This window comes from Nipponia nippon, unplaced genomic scaffold (genome assembly GCF_047370975.1).
Source record: "Nipponia nippon isolate SJK-2023a ecotype South Korea unplaced genomic scaffold, ASM4737097v1 scaffold_64, whole genome shotgun sequence".
Lineage (NCBI taxonomy): Eukaryota > Metazoa > Chordata > Aves > Pelecaniformes > Threskiornithidae > Nipponia > Nipponia nippon.
The window spans coordinates 353335-373361 of NW_028262385.1; the positions used below are offsets into that span (position 1 = coordinate 353335).

Sequence of the window (20027 nt, forward strand, 5' to 3'; positions counted from 1 at the left end):
GCTGCTCCTGGGCAGAGCTGTCTCTCTGCAGTGCTGCCCACTTGCCAGCAGCTCCCTCCATGCCAGGAGCCCAGCCCAGCTCAGCAGCAGAGGCCCAGCCCAAGGCACCACATTCTCTGCCCCTCTGGGCTCCCTCCAGGTGTCCCTGGGGCTGCAGGGGAACCTGCTGGGAAACAGGCTGAAGGCATCACTCATGTTCCCTCCCTCAGCTTCTCCCCTGCAGTGTCATTACTCCTATTAGAAAAATAATTGGGCATAAGAATTACTTTTTTTGTCCCATCCTTAGACAAGACACATGGAAGGTGACCGGGAAGGATCTAATTTCTCCAAGCTGGGAGGACGTGTTCTGTTGAGTGAATTTAGGCATTTCATCCTGGGTCCTTAGACCTGGGGATAGAAAGACATGCAGCTCTCTTTTCCCATGCCATATCTCTGCTTTTGCACACACGGGGTCTTGGACACTTGGTACAAGGTTTCTTATGGCAAATATGAGCCTCCCTGGTGCCGGAGCTGTATTGCTTCAGTCCAAATGTGTGCCAGTGCCCTCATCCAGGAGCACAGACAGGATGAGTGGGAGCTGTTAATGTCAGAGACAGAGCTGTGATACTGATGGAATAAACTGCCAAGGCATGGTGGCAGAGCTCAGGACAGCTGGTCTTCAAGGACAGCATCCTCCAAGCTCCGCAAGGGTCCAGATGGAAACTCAGTCTAAACTTGAAAGGCAACTGAAGGGCACCATAAGGAGGCTTTACTGCTTCAGGAACAGTTAAAGAAGAAACAAAGATCCTGTGTGGCCACTGCTGAATTTAATAAGAGCAGGTGGAGATAGATGTGAGATTCTCGGTGTCCTCTTTGCCTCAGACTTCCCCAGCAAGGTCTCGCAGGCCTTTGTGCCTTGAGGTAGGACTCTGGAGGTGAACAGCCAGCGGTGGATGGGGACCAAGTCAGGGATCACTTGAGCAAACCATCTTTTACCAGTCTATGGGACAGGAGGGGCAGCATCCCAGGGAGCTGAGTGAGCAGGCCAATGGCACAACGAAGCCACTCTCCATCATCTTTGATAGGTCACAGACACTCTGGGAACTCCCTGATCACTGGCAGCACCTCTACAATCCATACACCTTTCCAGAATGCCGAAATGATGAGCAGGGAAATGAAAGGCTGTGCCCCACAGCGTGTCCACTTGGATCCCATTTCTGGGCGTCTGAAAGAGAAGGCGACTAGGTTTACCCAGGGGAGCTTGTCTCTCACCATCCTCTTTGCTTTCTGTGATGAAAGGACAGGATTGCTGGATGCAGGGAGAGCAGAGACGGTCTTTTACGTGGAAGTCATCAAGGCTTTCAGCATCATCCCTCCAGAAATTTCTTCTGTCCAAGTTAGGAGAGTATCGGCTGCATGGGTGGATATGTAGTTGAGGAAAAAACAGCTGGAGAGTAGTTGGTCTTGGAGGAGTGTGGTACATGCGTGGTGCTCTGTCTGGAGGTATCTAGCTAGTAGGGTCCTGCAGAGGTCTAGCTTGCAACCTGTCCTGTTTCACATCTTTTGAATGACCTGGAGGATAGGAGAGAGTACTTTTTCATAACATGTGTAGAAGACATCCCGTTCGGGAGAGCAGGACAGTAATGGAGGGCAGGGCTGCCATCCCAAAGGACATAGACATTGTAGAGGGATGGGCCAATGGGAACCTTATGATATCCAGTAAAGATTCCAGCAATGTCATGGGGGACCTTCCCCAGGGTGTCCCACGAACATGGGCACAGACCAGACCCTGCTCTGCTGGTCCTTCAGGTCTCTCATAGGAGGCCTGGCTGTGCGAGGATGCTGCTGCAGGTCCCAACCCTGCGCATTCACGTTGCTTATCTGAATATTGGTGTTTCCATCTGTGGGCCACTTTCTTGGGCATGTCCTTGAGAGAAACTTTGGAAAAACTCCTAAGCCTTCAGGCACTGCCCTGAGGAGATCAGCTTTCTTCATGGAATAGCTGTTATGGTGGCCAGCTCTGTCACGGAAGTGCCCATTGCCTGTCCCTGCCTGCGGTCACAGGACTACCATGCAGCACGACTGTGCCCAAGCTGCCAGAGCTCTCAGGGCTGACACCAACAGAAGGGATCAGGAAGAGAGTGTGGAAGTGGAAAGAGAACAGCTCCTGAAGACCAAGTGCTGGTGCTCCCTGGCAGTGCTGTCATGCCGGGACTCTTTTCCCCTCCACCCATGCATCAAGGAACTCTCCCTGCAGCTCCAAAAAGGCCTTTCAGGAAGGTTCTCAGGTAAAAAAAATAGTCACTGAAGTGCTCTTTATTTTGTTTAAACACACAGAGAGCATGGCTCCTCATTTAAACTACCACTCTATCAGAAAAGCAAAGGAGAGAATGAATTAGAAAGTGGACAACAGCTTTATCCCAAGTAAAAAACCACCACCAACAACAAAAAATACAGAAGACAGGCTGCGCCTGTAATGAGTTACGTTATAACAGCTATGAAGAAGACGATGGGCAGTTTATTGCTCCAGAAAAACATCCAGTTATCAGTTTCCACATGGCACACTTGAGCTCCTGGTTCCTCATGCTGTAGATGAGGGGGTTCACTGCTGGAGGCACCACCGAGTAGAGCACTGCCGTTACCAGGTCCAGGGATGGGGAGGAGATGGAGGGAGGCTTCAGGTAGGCAAATATGCCAGTGCTGACTAACAGGGAGACCACGGCCAGGTGAGGGAGGCACGTGGAAAAGGCTTTGTGGCGTCCCTGCTCAGAGGGGATCCTCAGCACGACCCTCAAGATCTGCACATAGGACAGCACAATGAAAACAAAACAACCAAATGCTACTAAGAGACTAACCATAAGAAGCCCCACCTCCCTGAGGTAGGCATCTGAGCAGGAGAGCTTGAGAATCTGAGGGATTTCACAGAAGAACTGGTCCACAGCATTGCCTTGGCAGAGGGGGAGTGAAAATGTATTGGCTGTGTGCAGGAGACCATAGAGGAACCCAGTGCCCCAGGCAGCTGCTGCCATGTGGACAGAAGCTCTGCTGCCCAGGAGGGTCCCGTAGTGCAGGGGTTTGCAGATGGCCACGTAGCGGTCGTAGGCCATGATGGTGAGGAGACAATACTCTGCTGAAATCAAAAAGACAAACAGAAAGAGCTGGGCAGCACATCCTGCGTAGGAGATGTCCCTGGTGTCCCAGAGGGAATTGGCCATGGCTTTGGGGACAGTGGTGGAGATGCAGCCCAGGTCAAGAACAGAGAGGTTGAGGAGGAAGAAGTACATGGGGGTGTGGAGGCGGTGGTCACAGACTATGGCAGTGATGATGAGGCCATTGCCCAGGAGGGCAGCCAGGTAGATGGCCAGGAAGAGCCAGAAGTGCAAGAGCTGCAGCTCCCGTATGTCTGTGAATGCCAGGAGGAGGAACTCGTTCATGGAGCTGCCATTGGACATCTGCTACTTCTGGGCATGGAAACTGCCAAAGGAGATAAACCAGAAAAATTCAGAGAAGGTTCTCTGAGCAAAATTTGATTCCTTCATTGTGAAATACCTAAGGGAGTTTTTCATTCCTGGGGGAGTGTTATGCAGCTCCGAGGCTTCAGCTCTGCTTTGTGCTGGCTGAGTGTGCTGTGCAGAGCCGTGCCCTCTCCCCAGTGGCTCCTTGAGGGTCAGCCCTGCTTTACAGCAATGACCCATGGAGGCAGCAACAGCCCAGGGTGTTTGGAGGGAGGCTTCCTGGGGAGGAGTTCCCTGTGCTGCACTAGAGCAGAGGGTGAAAGCTCCAAAGGACGCTTTCTTCCACAGAGGAAGGTGGGAGATGAGGTGCAGCAAATGCATCTCATTACACTGTGTTTTAGTATTCAGACACCCCCATCCCACTTGGGACATATATACTGGAAAGGGTAAAATTCCCCCATTGCCCCATTGCTCTCAGTGTAAACCTGCGTCAGTGCTCCCATCCAGGAGGGCTGCTCTGTCCATCAGCCTGGTGCCCAGCTGCTCTGTGCTTGCACCACTCCCAGCTGGAGGAGGACTGCACACAGAGGTTGCTCTGAAAAAGCCACTGGTCTGTACTGGGAGCAGAGGGGTCCTGTTCAAGGTGCAGATTTCAAAACACCTCTCCTTTCCAGCACAGCTCTGCGGAGTATGATGAAGAGGACAGGACAAGGATGCTGCTTTGTTTGAGTAGATCAAGTGCTCTCAGACATCACCAAGGTCCTACAGGAGAGCTGTGCCCTTCTGGAGTGATGCTCACAGCCCCGCAGGACTCCCTGTCCAGCCTGATCAGGTGTCTGAAGGTGATGTCTGCGAAGGGAAGCAGGGTCTCAAGCCAGGAAAATGAAGAGAGGGCTTGGGCACCTTGGTCCCATGGAAACACCTCCAGGGCAGCGCCCTCCAGGTCAGGGCCAGAGCAGGCACTCAGCACCCCCACCCCTTGCCCCACACCACCACCGTTACTGCCAGGGAGCCCAAGAGCAGGAAGAAGAGCAGCACAAGCAGGTGGAGGAACAAAGAAAAACCCTGTGACTCTCCTCCTAAGGGAAACAAGGAGAGGAGAGGCAGCCGGGCACTCAGGAAAGCCTTCTCCTCACCCAGCAGGGCACAGCACCTCCCGGTTAGCAAAAGCCCAGGGCAGTTGCTCTCAGCCCCTTTGCGCTGCAGAGGGAAGCGGCCCCCTGTCAGGGGAGACGCCCCTCTGCTGTGCCAGAGCTCTGGCTGCAGAGGAGGCACCTCCTGCCCTGGACCACGCAGCCTTGAGGGCAGAGGCTGTGCTGGGTGGGAGACGAGAGCAGGGGTCTTGCTCAGAGGAAGGTGTCTGCATTGGAGGGGATGACAGGGAGCTTTCCAAAGTCTCCCTCCCATGACATTGCTGGTTGGAGTTTCCTACAACACTCTGCCCATGTGTTTGCAGCCTGGAGCTATCCCTGGTGGGAACTGTTTTCTCCCTCCAAGTTTTCCCTGTCAGGGATCACAGACCCCATCACCCACTCCTGTCTGCTCAGCTCTGACCTGAAGAAACCATCCAGTTGCAGGCACTCTCTAGAGGTACTGCCCATTTGCAGGCAGTAAGGAGCAGGTCAGACAAACCCTGCTGAGGCCAGCAAAGGTGATGCTGGTGCTCTCTGGAGGTAGAGGAGGGGATGGAAGCAGTTGACTTGCCTCCCACCAGACCTACTGATCTCTCAGGGTCGCAGCTCAGGACTCTCAGTCTCCCTCTCCAAAGGTAGCAGCGCCTTTCCCCTTTTTCCTGAAACAGCAGGAAACTGAAAGCACAGCCTCAGGAAAGGTCTTTACCTTCAAGGGATCCCCTGCCTTGCTCTTCCTCTGCAAAAGTCCCCTCTGAAATGCCCTGGGCAGCTCTGGCTGCACACCCTGCCTTCACCCCTTCACCCTTGTCTACCATCAGCCCCTGGACTGGGAGTCCTCCTGACAGACCCTGTAGGCTATGATAGCTTTAGGAGATTCTTCCAGGAACTGCAGCTGCATTGCCCTGCACCAAGAAACTTACCGTGACAAAGGCTGTAAAGGTTTCTTCCCTTGCAGCTCTCCTCTCTCCCCCCACTCCAGGCTGCCTTTAATCTCTCTCTGCCCTACTCCTTTTCCCAGAGCCCTGCTGCGCTTGGCAGAGGAGTTGCTTCTTGGCTGAGCTGTCTCTCTGCACTGCCGCCTGCTTCCCATGAGCTCCCTCCATCCCAGGAGCCTGTCTCAGCCCTGGAGGAGGGGACCTGCCCAAGACGTCACTTGCTCTGCCCCCCACCCCACTCGGCGCTCCCTCCAGGTGTCCCTGGGGCTCTCCAGGAACCTCCTTGGAAAGAGACTGAAGGAATCACCGATGCTGCCTGTCTCACCTCCGCAGAGACGTTTCTTTGTAGCAGTGCCCTTTCTCCTCTCCGAGACACAGTTAGGTCTGAGAATCCCCCTTCCTTGGCCCATCATGAGAGAGGACACCTGGGCACTGGCAGGGAGGCATCTCCTATACCCATGCTGAGAGAAGACAATTAGCTGAGTCAATGGAGGCATCTCCTCCTGGAGTTGTAGTCCTGCAGCTGGAAGGGACCTCAGCTCCCTCCTGTGCCTGCCACAAACCCACAGGACATGAGATTCCTCTTTCTTCAGTCATGGTGTCTGCTAAAAATAGGCACCTGCACTCCTTTTCTGTGGTCCCATGGGCATTGATGGAGATGGAGACCAGGAGTTCACACACAAACACCTGGTGACATCTGAGGTGCCAGATGTTGTCCACGGTAATGGAGCACTACTGAGAGATTGGGAAACATCTGGGGGCATCATCCTGCAGCCTGGTGAGGATGCCAGCTGAAATGACGCCAGATGCCCACATTTAGGACATCACCCCCTGTCCCTACTCACGCTGTTCAGGGCCGCCTAGAGAGGTGTCCAGCTGACCAAATGGAGTTCTGTGCCAGAGGGAGAGGGAAGTCTTTCTCTTTCTCCCCTCCTTTAGCTGTATTGACTAGCTGTCTGTTGCCTGTAACACGAGGTGTCTCACACATCCCCACAGAGCCTAACCTAATTCAGGGCAGCTGCTCATTGAATGGCCAAACACAGGCCTGTAGGGCTCTGTGACACACCAAGGCTCTCCACCAAAACTGCCTGTGGCTGGCAGGGACAGCACAGGACCTACAGGAAAGGCATGTCCACTCCGAGCGGGTGTGTGACAGACACCCCAGGCACCATCTCAGATTCCTTCAGTGCTTGTGTGCAAGTGACTGATTGCCACCCCTGCAGTGAGGCCAGCCCTGTCCCATCTCTATCCAGCAGATGCAAGGCACCGCATGAATAAGAAGCACATTGCACTGGGCTCTCCACTTGTGGGCCTATGTTCTCAGCTTCTTCTAGTTCTCCTCTGCCCCATCCTTTACTCACCCTCTTGACGATACAGTCTTCAAAGAGCCCAGTGAATTTCGAGTGTGCCTAGATCACAGGATGTCCACACCCAAGGACGCTTTCAGCAGCACCTTGTCCTTCCAGGAGATCAGTGCCTCTCTCCACCAAAGGCCCTGCAGGGCTGCAGAGACACCGCAGACAGCAATGCCCTCTCCTGCCAGGGCTGCCCAGCCCAGCCCTGTTTCTCTCGGACCTTGGGGACAGCAGGCATTGCTCTCTTTTGGGGCACCTCAAGTCTTTCTTACAATGCTGTCTGCCATCCACTCCAGCATGTCTCTGCCATGCAGCAAAGCTTTTGCGTACATGGGCTCTTGGGTGCTTGGTGTCCCTGTTCACCATGACAAGGCTGAGGTTGGCCTGGAGCCACAACTCACGGGCTGCAGCCCACATGTGCAACACTCTCCTCTGACTGGGAACAGGCAGGAGGAGCTGGAGCCCCGAGGTCTGTCACAAGCTGTGACTTCTGAGGCACAGTGGGACACCTCCCACAGCTGGCGTGCTGCAATGGATGGATAAAGGTTCTTCACGAGACACAGGCTGGGAGCATGAGAAGAGGAATACTTTCTGTGCGAAGGTGTTGCTTGGATGTCGGGAGCTCCTTGCTGGGAAAGTCAACAGGTTGGGTGAGCCCTTGTGGGCGAGGATCGGAGCAGAGGCCAGTTAGGGTGACATTGTGGTGGGAGAAAAAGAACTGGTGATCAAGGGGAGGAGGTGGACAAGTTCTTACTTAAGCAACTCCAGGAGGTCTCCAGATCAGTGACATGGGTCTCTCTGTGGGGACTTTAATGACCCTGACATTCATTGGAGGGGGAACAGAGCACTGTGAAAACAGACCACTAGGTTTCTGGAGGGTATTGGAGCAATTTCTTTGCAAAGCTACCAGCTGGACCATAGCACAGATGATGCTCACCTGGATCAGGTCCTTGCAAACCATGAAGAGAGGTCAGGGACGTGAAAACGAGTGTCATCCTTGACTGTATTGACCATGAAAAAGGGGGGTGCAGCTCTTGAGCAGCCTGAGGAGGGAAAGGAGCAGAGTGTAGGTGTCAGACCTCAGAGGAGAAGACTTTGGCCTGTTCAGGGGGCTTTTAGTGGGGATCCTGTGGGCAGCAGTGAAGGGCAGCACAACTCAGTACAGCTTGTCTTTAACGAGAGAATCACCCACAAACAGCAGCATTGAGTACACAGCTGACAAGACCAACTTGGGTGAAGAGGGAACTCATGAGGAAACTCAACAGGTAATGGAAGCAGAGAGGAGGAGGGTGCAGAGACTCACTTCAGAAGGAGGAATTTAGAAGTAGGAGTGGCTTTTTCTTTTTTTTTAAGAACAATTTTGGAAACCAGGGTGGGTTGAGTTACAGGAGCACAGATGCCTGGTGTCACCCTCCATCTGCAGTTTCCATTGGAGGATCCAGGTCTCCCACGGCCCCTTGTGGTCACTCCCAGTCCCAGGTGAGTGTATCAGGCACACCAGGACCTCCTGAAGTGGCACTGGAGGCTTGTGGTCAGGAACTGAGCTTGGCCTGCAAAGATGAGGACATTTTCTCAACATGTATGTAGTACGGGAACATTTTCATCAGCTGAAATGTTTGAATACTTTTCATAGAGAGAGAATGTTTTCATGTGCTGCCATCATGAAACTCTCCAGGATGTGTACTGCTCTCGGGAGGAGAAACCTTGATCTTCCCGGCACTTGCTTGACCACTGCTCTGTCCAGTATGGAGCGTACTGAATCTCACTAATCTTCTAGGTATTTCCGCGTCTCCTGATTCAACGGACCCTTTCTCAAGACATCTTCTCCAGCAGACTGTCTGCACAGATGTCTTTTTAAGTGTCCATCTGGTTTTCTACCTCCCGTGACTCTCCATTCCCTCAGACCCCTCCCAAGTACCCAGGTGCTGCTTGGAGCTTCAGGCAGGTGAAAGCTTGCTGCTCCTGTCTCCTGACTGTCTCTGTAGCCAGCTCCTTCATTGCCTTTGTCTCTGTCCTTTCCTACTAATCTCACTGCAGATTTTCCCCTCCAAAGAACAAGTGGGATTTAGCGGAGGCAACGTGGACTTCATGGACAGCTGACGAATGGTTTTTATTCTTCACTGAACCACTCTTCCTTTTTTGTTTTTGTTCTTGTTAACTAAAAGAAATGCTGTGTCTCTGTGCAGCCACTTCTCCAAGGAAAGCAGAAGGAAATGGAGGCTGAGACATTCAGCTCCAGCCTGAGTGGGAAAAGCTTCGAATTTTAACATGAGTGATGTGAGTTTCAGGTGACTGGTGAGAGAAAGGGCAGGTTGGGGTGGGGTGGGTGGGATGAAGAGTGTCTCTAGAGTGTCTGACAGAAAGGGTCTGGCTTTTCCCACATGTTCATACTTCATCATGAGACCCTCGGGATCAATATGACTCGGAGATTGTCTATATTGTTTATTCTGTAAGCAGAAAAATAATAAAAACGCATAAATCTTTTTAAAATGTTATTTCTTTTTGACACCTTCTCATTTAGACTCTACTCCTGAACTCTCCCTAATGAACCACACAAGAAGGGAGGCATTAAAGAAAACTGCAGAGCTCTATGGCATGTTAGGGTATCTGCATTTCCATGAGCACTCTGGTGCCAAGTTCCTGAACTGCAGCTACCGGAAGGAGATTGAACAAGCCACTGAAGAAGCCTTTAAAAGGTGATTAAAATCTCCAGGACTCTGAGGGTGTCAGTGGGCCCCCTGAGGGCCATCACAGCTGAAGCCATGAAGGGAAGCAGGGGTGGAGGTACCGCTCCCCGGGGGCTGCCTTAAACTGGCAAGAGGTCAGCACTGGTTCCAGGTGACAAAGGCAATGGGCAGGTGGCTCTGCTGCCACGTCAGCCCTTGATGGGTTTCATCCAGAAGGATGGGCAAGCTCTGATCCCTGGCACCTGGGAAGGGAGATCCTTTTCCTCATGCATTGCTCAGGGCTCTTGATGGAGCAGTGTGATGTGGGGGTGTGTGATGACAAGTGCAGGACAACCCTAGGAGTGCCTGGACTCTATGGGGGGATGAGGAGGCACCGAGGCCATGGGGCTGTAAGGAAATGGTGTCCCCGTGTGGCTCTTGGTGGCAGTGACAATATTGATAGCTGAGAGGAGAGAGACCTTGGTTGTGTTGGGCAAGTCCCAGACCCACCAAGGCCCTCAGTCATCTCCACCATGGGCTCTCCCAAGCTGTCCCATGCCTGCAGCAGTTCTCCTGCAGACTTTGGCCACCCCCCCAGATTCCCCACCTCACTGTGTACCTAGGCTTTACAAATGTCTTTTTGTCCTCCCTGCCTTTTGCTTCGAACACAAAGCTGTGGTTTTGCAGGGATTTGCCAAAGCTGTGAATCCCCAGGCAACACATCCAGCTTCTTTCAAAGCTAATGCTCCTCAGTCACCTAAGATATCCCAGCACCGTACTTATCATAGAATCATAGAAAGAATCATAGAAGCATAGAATGGTTTGGATTGGAAGGGACAGTTAAAGATCATCTAGTCCAACCCCCCCTGCAGTGAGCAGGGCCATTTTCAACTAGATCAGGTTACTCAGAGCCCCATCCAACCTTACCTTGAATGGTTCCAGGGATGGGGCATCTACCACCTCTCCGGGCAACCTGTGCCAGTGTTTCACTGCCCTCGTCATACAAAAGTCCTTATATGTAGTCTGAATCTCCTCTCTTTTAGTTTAAAACCATCACCCCTTGTCCTATCACTACAGGCCCTGCTAAAAAGTCTGTCCCCATTGTTCATATAAACCCCCCTTAATTACTGAAAGGCAGCAGTCACAGAGCCTTCACTTCTCCAGGCTGAACAACGCCAACTCTCTCAGCCTTTCCTCATAGCAGAAGGGTTCCATCCCTCTGGTCACTTTTGTGGCCTTCCCTGTACCAGCTCCGACAGGTCCATGTCTATCCTGTATGGAGTACTCCAGAGAAAAATTAGAAAAAAAAATAAATTTTTCACTAATTTTCCAGGAGAAAACATTGCTTGGGGGATATTATGAATGTGCATAAATATCTGATGGGAAGGAATGAGGACAAGGGAGCCAAATTCTTCTCAGTAGTTCCCACTGACAAGACAAAGGGTGATGGACACAGATAAAAACACATGACATTCCCTCTGAACCCAAGATAACACTTTTTCACTGTCAGGGTGGTGAAACACTGGAACAGGTTGCCCAGAGAGGCTGAGGAGCCTCCGTCCATGGAGGTATTCCAGACCCACCTAGACAAGGTCCTGAGCAACCTGCTCTAGCTGACCGCGTCTCAGCTGGGGAGTTGCACTTGATGAACTCCAGAGGTCCCTTCCAATCTCAACATCTCTGTCATTCTGTGAGTGTGAAGGAGAAAAGTAAGATGGAAAGAAATGAACAGCACATAGCCCTGAGGGCAAACACAGTGGGATCCTGTGGGGAGGGCCCACTCTGGAGCAGGGGAGAAGTGTGAGGAGGAAGGAGTGGCAGAGATGGTCTGTGCTGACCATAACCCACATTCACCATCCCCGCAGCTCCTCTTGGGGTTGGGATGGGTAGAAGAATTGGGAGCAATGGAGTAATTTGAGCCTGGGAAGAAGGAGTGGGGTGGGGAAATGGTCTTGAATATTTTTGCTATGCTTTCTCTCTATCTGAATCAATTTTAATTTGCAATAAATTCACTTGGTCTTCCCCAAGTCAACTCTTCTTTGCCCATGACAGTAATGAGTAAGTGATCTCCCTGTCTTTATCTTGACCCATGAGCTAGTCCATCTTATCTTCTCCCTTTGTCCTTTTGAGCTGGGGGTGCAAGTGAGCAGCTGGGTGGGTGTCTGGCTGCTGGCCAAGGCTAACCCACTACAGGACCACCACAGCAGGACTGCTGTGTCCAGCCTGGGGCTCAGCAGCACAAGGAAGATCCTGACAGACTGAAGCAAGTCCTGCAGAGGCCAGAAGGATGGCTGGGGCCTGGAGCAGATAATGGACAAGGAGAGGCTGAGAGAGCTGGGTTTATCAGAAATCCCTCAGAGCCGAACACCAGAGCAAAGACCCAGGCCACCTGGTAAAATCTCTTTTAATGGAGATTTTCAAAATTGGTCGAGAAAAACGCCTGATTGAGCCGGAGCTGTCTGAGAAGAGGCTTGGCTGAGAGTCCAGCTCTTGCAAGAGCTGTGGGGTTTGGTGTGTAATGGCTGTCAGAACCTGCTTCCCTTTGTATTACTAATGGCAGTGGAGTTGGGTGTCACTGAGCCCCAGAGGAGGATGGGGGTGACCATGCAGCAAAGGTCCTTCCTGAAGGCTGGATTATTGTGCCCAGAGATGGAAATGGCCGGTGGGTGGGACTGGTCTGGGACAATTTTCCTGGGGCAGCTTTCCCAGGGTGTCCTGGAAACATGGCACAGACCAGGACCCTCTCTTCTGCACCTTGGATGCCTTGCTTCCTTCACCATGACACCTGGCTCTGCACTGGGAGTGCTGGCTGCCCCTACCCTGCACACTCACACACCTTAGCTCTGCACTGGTGGTTTTCTCTCCCGGGCTCTTTCCAGCCCAGCCCAGACCCTCCCCACCTCTCCCCACTCCCCTGCCCTCTCCCCAGCCCAGCCCAGCCCAGCCCAGCAGAGCAGCCCAGCCTGGGCTGGCTCCATGGCACTGCCCAGCGCAGGCTGCTGCAGAGCTCTGGGCACTCACCCCACAGCCCCAGCCCCTCTGAAGGCCACAGCAGCTGCTGGGGGGCAGACAGCGGGGTTCAGGCTCCCCATCAGCCCCACAGCTCATGCTGGCCACAAGGGCATGAGGAAACAGAGGCTAGGCACTCGCTGCTCTCCTGAATTCATCTTGTAGGTGATCCTCAAGCCTCACTGAACTTGCTCCCTCCTCTGCTCGCACCAGCCCCACTCCCCAGGGCAGCACCAGAGTCCTGGCCCTGGGGGTCCTCAGGCAGCTCCTGCAGCTCTCCACTCTCCCTTCCCAGTGTCTTTAGGGTTCCCAGTGACCCCCATGAAACTGCAGAGTCCTCGATTTAGTGCTGTAGTGTGTATTCCTCGATTTAGTGCTTTACTTTTGCGGGACTTCACCTCTGAGGGTGTTTCACCTTCTGAGTCTCCATTCATTCCAACCCCAGGGCACGTGGTGAGTCCCATCCTCTCCTGACCCCTCCAAATTCATTTACACAGAGTCGGGTACATGCCATCTGTCCAGTCATGCATGAAGCAACCTGAGGAGATAATGGGGAGCTGATGGACCATCTCCACTGCATTGAACACCAAGAAGAGAGCCTTTAAAAGCAGAACACTTGGTCCAGTGGAAACCAACCTTACCATGAGCTTATTCCCAAAACCACTGAGAACACAAGGAGAACAGAAACTTTAAAAGACCAATTCCTTGGACATTTTCTTGGCATTGCACCCAAGAGATCCCCTTTAACTGAAGAGCTCCTATCTGACAGGCCAGACACAACAGGATCAAAACTCCACAGGAGTAGGAACCCAGAAAATTATCTCTAAGTAGAATTATCACAAAAGAAAAAAGCAGACTAATGGCCTAAGATAAACTCTAGGAAATGTGGAGAGGAGGGGAGGCAGGTTATTGTCAGTGAAACAGCACCCATTGGATCAGTTTCCATAAGGCATCCCTGAGGTCCTGGTTCCTCATGCTGTAGATGAGGGGGTTCACTGCTGGAGGCACCACTGAGTACAGCACTGCCACCACCAGGTCCAGCAAAGGGGAGGAGATGGAGGGGGGCTTCAAGTGGGCGAACACTACAGTGCTCAAAAACACAGAGACCACGGCCAGGTGAGGGAGGCACGTGGAAAAGGCTTTGTGGCGTCCCTGCTCAGAGGGGATCCTCAGCACAGCCCTGAAGATCTGCACATAGGACACCACAATGAAAACAAAACACCCAAAGCCCACAAAGACACTAACCACAAGAAGCCCAGCTTCCCTGAGGTAGGCATCTGAGCAGGAGAGCTTGAGGATGTGGGGGATTTCACAGAAGAACTGGTCCACAGCATTGCCTTGGCAGAGGGGTATGGAAAATGTACTGGCAGTGTGCAGGAGAGCATAGAGGAAGCCAGTGCCCCAGGCAGCTGCTGCCATGTGGACACAAGCTCTGCTGCCCAGGAGGGTCCCGTAGTGCAGGGGTGTGCAGATGGCAACGTAGCGGTCATAGGCCATGACAGTGAGGAGATACAATTCTGCTGACATCAAAAAGACAAACATAAAGACTTCGGCAGCACATCCCAAGTGCGAGATGGCCCTGTTGTTCCAAAGAGAACTGGCCATGGCTTTGGGGACAGTGGTGGAGATGGAGCCCAGGTCAAGAACAGAGAGGTTGAGGAGGAAGAAGTACATGGGGGTGTGGAGGCGGTGGTCACAGGTTACAGCAGTGATGATGAGGCCATTGCCCAGGAGGGCAGCCAGGTAGATGGCCAGGAAGAGCCAGAGGTGCAAGAGCTGCAGCTCCCGTGTGTCTGTGAATGCCAGGAGGACGAAGTGGGTGATGGAGCTGCTGTTGGACATTGTGTCCATCTGCTCATGAGGATCTGTTCAAGGAGGTAAAGGAAGGGAGAAGTTAGGGCTGAGTGCTTTCAGGAAAATCTACTCACTTTCTTATATGAAGCCTCCAAAGAGCCTTTCACTTTTCGGGAAGAGCTTTGGTGAGCTGTGGTTGGTGCTGGCTGAGGGTGCCCCAGGGAGCAGCAGGCTCTGCTGGGGGCTCTGCAGGACTCAGTCCTGCCCTACAGCAACAGGTAAATAGGAACTCGGGGTGATCTCAGATTAAATCCAATCCTGATATCAAAGAGCTTTTCAGCATTGTGGCTCCCACTTCACCTGACTGCAGAGCAGAGCTGTGGGCAGTTTGGGTTGTGCCTTCTGCTCTAGTTGCCCCAGCACAGCTGAGGAGCGGTTGGAATGCAGCAATGCCTGTCATTTCTGCTGCACTGCAAGGGAAACCTTGTGGGTGCTGAGCTTGGGCACAGGGACTGTCCCTTAGTGCAGAGTGAGGACAGCCGCTCTGTCCATCAGCCCTGCTCTCAGCTGCCCTGTGCTGGCAGCTCTTCCACCTGGAGGACTCGGGTGTTCCCCCCAGAAGAAAGAGGCCAGTGCTGGGAGCAAAGGAATCCAGTTTCACATGCAGTGCAGATCTCCAAACCCCTCACCCCATCCCATCGTACCTGAGGAGGATCTCAACTCTGCCCTCCCAACCAGGGACACAGAGGGCTCATTACAGCTGCCCGCATGCAGCATCCCAGCAGCATTTCAATGGCCTTAGCACCGAGGTGTCTTCTCCATGGGGCTCCTGCAAAACACAGAGATGCCCTGGGAGAGCTGTGCCCTACGGGAGGGCAGCCTGCAGCCCAGCAGGACCTCCCAGGGACAGAGTCAACTGTCCTGCATTTGTTACGTCCTGAAGGGAGGGTGAGATCCGTGCCAGCCGCACACACTGCAGTACCCAGAGCCCCACAGGTGAACAGGGTGCGACCTGGATGCTTTTCCTCCATTGCCATATGTGCATGACAGCACACGCAGCGTTGGTGTCTGAGCTGCACTTGAACCCTCACCCCCCACACTAGTGAGTGTAACAGTAAGAACAAGGGCGGCAGGGAGAAGAGGAGAACATGCCAAAGGAGCCCTGCCAAGGAGGGCAGGAGAGGGAGACACAGTCACACAGTTGAGTTTTTCTCCTCTGTGGTCATCAGCTGCTTGGAAGAAAACTCATGGCCAAGTCCCCATGACATTAAGGGCAGAGGCTCTGCTGTGTGAGTGAGGAGACCAGGGGGTTGCTCCATGGGAAGCACCTGCACTGCAGGGGGTGGCAGGGAGATGCCTGAATCCCTCCTCCTACAGCATTGCTGGCAGCAGGTCTCCCTTCCTTCCCACGGCTCTGCAGCCTGGAGCTCTTGGCCAGTACTTGTTTGTCTGTCCCCAAGTGTCCTCCCTCTCCATGCTCAGAGCCCATCCCAGGTGCTGTGTGCTCAGCTCTGCCTTGCAGGCACCTCCTGGCAGCAGGGCACTGCCCAGGGGCATCTCTGGGTGTGCAGGGGCTAAGGAGCAGCTCAGACAAGTCCTAGCAAGAACTGGGTCCTCATTGCCTACTCCAGACAGAGAAATAAATTCCCATTTCCCACTGCCCAGCTAGCCAACCAAGAGAACACCACTCAAAGCAGAGATTTTTTCCCTTTCAGGTAGTCCCTTGTCTTGACATCCATCTTTACAACGAACCTGTGCAAATATCCTCTGAGTGATGTAGAAGTCTGAGCAGCCCTGACCCACGCTGCACCCTCTGGACAGCAGAAGGTTCCTGCCCTGCCTGGCGTCCCTCCTTCCAGAGGGCTTTTCCCCAAAGTGCCGTGGAAAACTCCGCGGGCAGGCTGAGTGCTGACCCGGTCAGAGAGCAGAGTCCCTGCCCCAGCACACAGTCCCCTGGGGTGCAGTGACCCTGCTCTGAAGGACAGCCCTGGGCACACAGAGGTGCACACCGAAACCCCGGAAGGTGGCCTTTTCTTTCTGATAGTGCAGCAGGCAAGTCCTCCTCTGCAGCACGTCCTCCTCCTCTACATTACAGAAACTGTGAAAGTCCTCCTGAAAATCCCACAGGCTGTGGGATGTAGCAGCCTTTGGAGATCCCTCCAGCAACACCAGTTACATTGTCCTGCAACCAGAGACTTACCATGTAGAGGGCTGTGAAGATCTCTCCCATGCAGTGAGCTCTCAGCATCCTCCCACTCCACACTGCCTTACAGTCTACCTGCCTCACTCCTCTCCTCTCAGCACTTGCAGACAGTGCCATCAGCCCTGCTGCGCTTTGCAGAGGAGCTGCTCCTGGGCAGAGCTGTCTCTCTGCAGTGCTGCCCACTTGCGAGCAGCTCCCTCCATGCCAGGAGCCCAGCCCAGCTCAGCAGCAGAGGCCCAGCCCAAGGCACCACTTTCTCTGCCCCTCTGGGCTCCCTCCAGGTGTCCCTGGGGCTGCAGGGGAACCTGCTGGGAAACAGGCTGAAGGCATCACTCATGTTCCCTCCCTCAGCTTCTCCCCTGCAGTGTCATTACTCCTATTAGAAAAATAGTTGGGCATGAGAATTACTTTTTTTGTCCCATCCTTAGAGAGGACACCCAGGAAGGTGCCAGGGAAGGATCTAATTTCTCCAAGGTGGTAGGATGTGTTTGGTTGAGTGAATTTAGGCATTTCATCCTGGGTCCTTAGACCTGGGGCTAGTAAGACATGCAGCTCTCTTTTGCCCATGCCATCTCTGCTTTTGCACAGACGGGTTCTTGGACACTTGGTACCAGGTTTCTTTACGGCAAATATGAGTTTGCTGGGTCCCACAGCTTTGTTGCTTCAGTCCAAATGTGTGCCCGTGCCGTCAGCCAGGAGCACAGACAGGATGAGTGGGAGCCGTTAATGTCAGAGACAGAGCTGTGATACTGATGGAATAAACTGCCAAGGTATGGTGGCGTCCCAGGTTTTGGTTCCCTGCAATGCCAGAGAGACATCGGCAAGCTGGAGGATCCGCAAATTTCAGTGGCGGGCCACAGAGATGGCCCAGGTTGGAGCACTGGTCCTGTTAGGAGAGGCTGAGGGATCTGGGCTTGTTCACCCTGGAGAATGGAGGGCTTTGCGGGGAGGATGGAAGAGACTTGCATTGCCTATGGTGAGGTTCCCAAGAAGACACTGTGGTGCAAGGCAGGAGCACAGGAGGCAACGAGCTGGAACACGAGGGGGTCAGGCTCAAGATAGGGAGAAACTTTTGCAATGTGAGGACAGCCAGACATGGGAAGCCATTTCCCAGAGCGTGTGCGCTGCCTCCATCCCTGGAAGTTTCTCAGACCCATCTGGATAAAACCATGAGCAATCTTGTGTGATCCTGTGTTGAGAAGGATGTTTTCTACAGATATCTAGCCAGGTCCCTTCCAGTCTGAATGACATTCTCATTCCTCACAGCTCTGTGTCCTCAACATGAGGGAAAGCCCTCAGGTTCCCTCTGACTGTGGAAATAATTCACATCAGGTAGAAGGCAGCAGCACAGGCACCCCAAACAGTCCCGATGCCATCCCCGGCCTCATCTTTAATTTACTGCTTCCCTTTTCCCCCCCTCTCAAATTCTTCACTGTTCTCATTTTCACACCTTCCAAAAAGGCCAGCCTACCCTGGCTGGCTGGGAGGGAGCTTATTGTCTTCACAGCAGCCCGTAGGGTTCCACGTCTAGGATTTCTGACCAAAATCTTTTTAGCTATTCTATGTTTCTCACGCTGTCCTTCCAATGAGTGGGCTGGGGTTTTGGCTAGAAGTTAGGAGGGGAAACTGCCAGGACAGCCGACCCCAACTGACCAAAGGGATGTCCCACACCATATGACATCATGCTCAGCAATAAAAGCTGGGGGAAGAAGGAGGACGACGTTTTGGCATTTCTCTTCCCAGGTAATTGTTACTCGTGATGGAGCCCTGCTTTCCTGGAAATGACTAAACACCTGCCTGCCAATGGGAAGGAGCGAATGTATTCCTGATTTTGCTTTGCTTGTGGGCACAGCTTTTGCTTTACCTGTTCAAGACTCCTCATCTTGACCCATGAGTTCTTCTCACTTTGCCATTCCAATGCTCTCCCAACCCCTCAGGAGAGGGGAGTGAGTGAGTGGCTGGCTGGGGGCTTAGTGGCCACATTACGGACTTATTTCTGTTTTCATTAAAAGCAGTAACAGTACCATGCTCTAAAATTTCTTCTTGAGGATGATAAATTTAATTTCTTTCATTTTATTTTTGTCATTCATTCTGAATTCACAAGATAGCTGTAACTTAAGAGTATTTAGATTCTGGCATGAAATTTTTAGAACAGTGCTTCTTCTCTCATTGCTAACCCTTTCTTACTATTTCATGGTAATACCTGTCAGACAATGTTGCCCTTAATTCAATTCTGCTGTCTGTCTTTCATCCTCCTTTGACGTGTGTGTGTGTGAAGAGTTCATTGTTTTACCAAAAAATGTCAAGGGGCAGATCCCAAACTGTTGAAATGGATAAAGCAAGGCAAATTTTTCTATGGTGGACACTGACACAACACCGTTATCTCCATTTGGCATCTCTGAAGACCTAACCCTTCCACAGAGTGCCTGGAAGGTCTGGAGTGCCTCCATCTGCCCTGTCCGTCAGCATCAAAGGTGAAATTACTCCAGTAAGAGGTGTTGTTTTCATTCTTCTCCAGCCTAAACCACCACATGGGTCAGGAGATATTCCAGGACTTCTCAAGGGGCATCATATTCCTCTGGACCAAAAAGTGGAATCTCAGGGGTCATGGCACGCCAATACTTGTGTTCAGGGATCTGCTCAAATGACCCCTCTCCATTTCTGTAATGGTGCTTGAGTTTACTCAAGGAACCCTTGAATGAATCCCCATCCACTGCTGGTTGTCATCCTCCACAGGAGGAGAAAAACAGGGGCATCCCCTCAACACAGGGAGCATCCCCCAGACTCATCCTCTCTGCCCATCTCTCCAGCAGAGCCTGTTTTCCTCCACTGCAGAACCCCACATGAGCAAGCTGTCCCACCACATCTCATTTCATCCCAAACCATCACAGCTGTGTGCCAAGCCACGGGGGTCCAGCTGCTCCTGCCTGCGACCCACCTCCTCCTGGCTGTGCACGGTTTGGCCGCAGCAGCTCAGCTGTGGCACCAGGGTGGAGCGCAGACTTCTCACAGGGAAACCTGAGCAGTGATCCTGACCAGAAGACCATTGGACAGCAAGCTGTGCTGCGCTGCACGTACAGCCTGGCCTTCACGCCTGTGCTGTGCTGCACAGATCCCTTGGCCGCAGGGCAACCTCAGCAGCTCATTGTCCCAAGGGGCCTGCAGGCAGCTCCCACTCAGTACCAGCCCTTACGCCTCCTGCGAGGCCTTGTCTGTACCTAACAGTGCAGCAAGGAGTTCTCATGAGAACATCCTTTCTCTCTGACTGTAGAGATGAGGAAAAGAGGTGGTTTCTTGTAAGAAAATCTAAGAGCAGCTTGAATGACTCCTTTGGCATGTTCTCCTCTTCTCCTTCCCACCCTTCTTCTTACTGTTACACTCACTGGTGTGAGGGGTGAGGATTCAAGTACAGCTCAGACACCAACGCTGCGTGTGCTGTCACGCACATATGGCCATGGAGGAAAAGCATCCAGCTCGCACCCTGTTCACCTGTGCGGC

At 52.8% G+C, this 20027-nt stretch overlaps 2 protein-coding genes across 2 annotated transcripts; both read right to left on the reverse strand.

The window, feature by feature from the left end:
* Positions 1-2474: 2474 nt before the first annotated feature.
* On the reverse strand, positions 2475-3431 carry LOC148051205 (olfactory receptor 14C36-like). Its single transcript, XM_087738295.1, has one exon. The coding sequence runs from the start codon at positions 3429-3431 to the stop codon at positions 2475-2477; it is 957 nt and encodes a 318-aa protein (XP_087594421.1).
* A 10013-nt stretch (positions 3432-13444) lies between these two features.
* Positions 13445-14374, reverse strand: LOC148051206 (olfactory receptor 14A16-like). Its single transcript, XM_087738317.1, has one exon. It carries the CDS (start codon positions 14372-14374, stop codon positions 13445-13447), a length of 930 nt encoding a protein of 309 aa, XP_087594443.1.
* Between the last annotated feature and the right edge of the window lie 5653 nt (positions 14375-20027).

What these genes read in the sequence shown, in the direction of transcription:
- LOC148051206 (XM_087738317.1), bottom strand. Translation starts at nt 14,374, where the DNA reads ATGTCCAACAGCAGCTCCATCACCCACTTCGTCCTCCTGGCATTCACA.
- LOC148051205 (XM_087738295.1), bottom strand. Translation starts at nt 3,431, where the DNA reads ATGTCCAATGGCAGCTCCATGAACGAGTTCCTCCTCCTGGCATTCACA.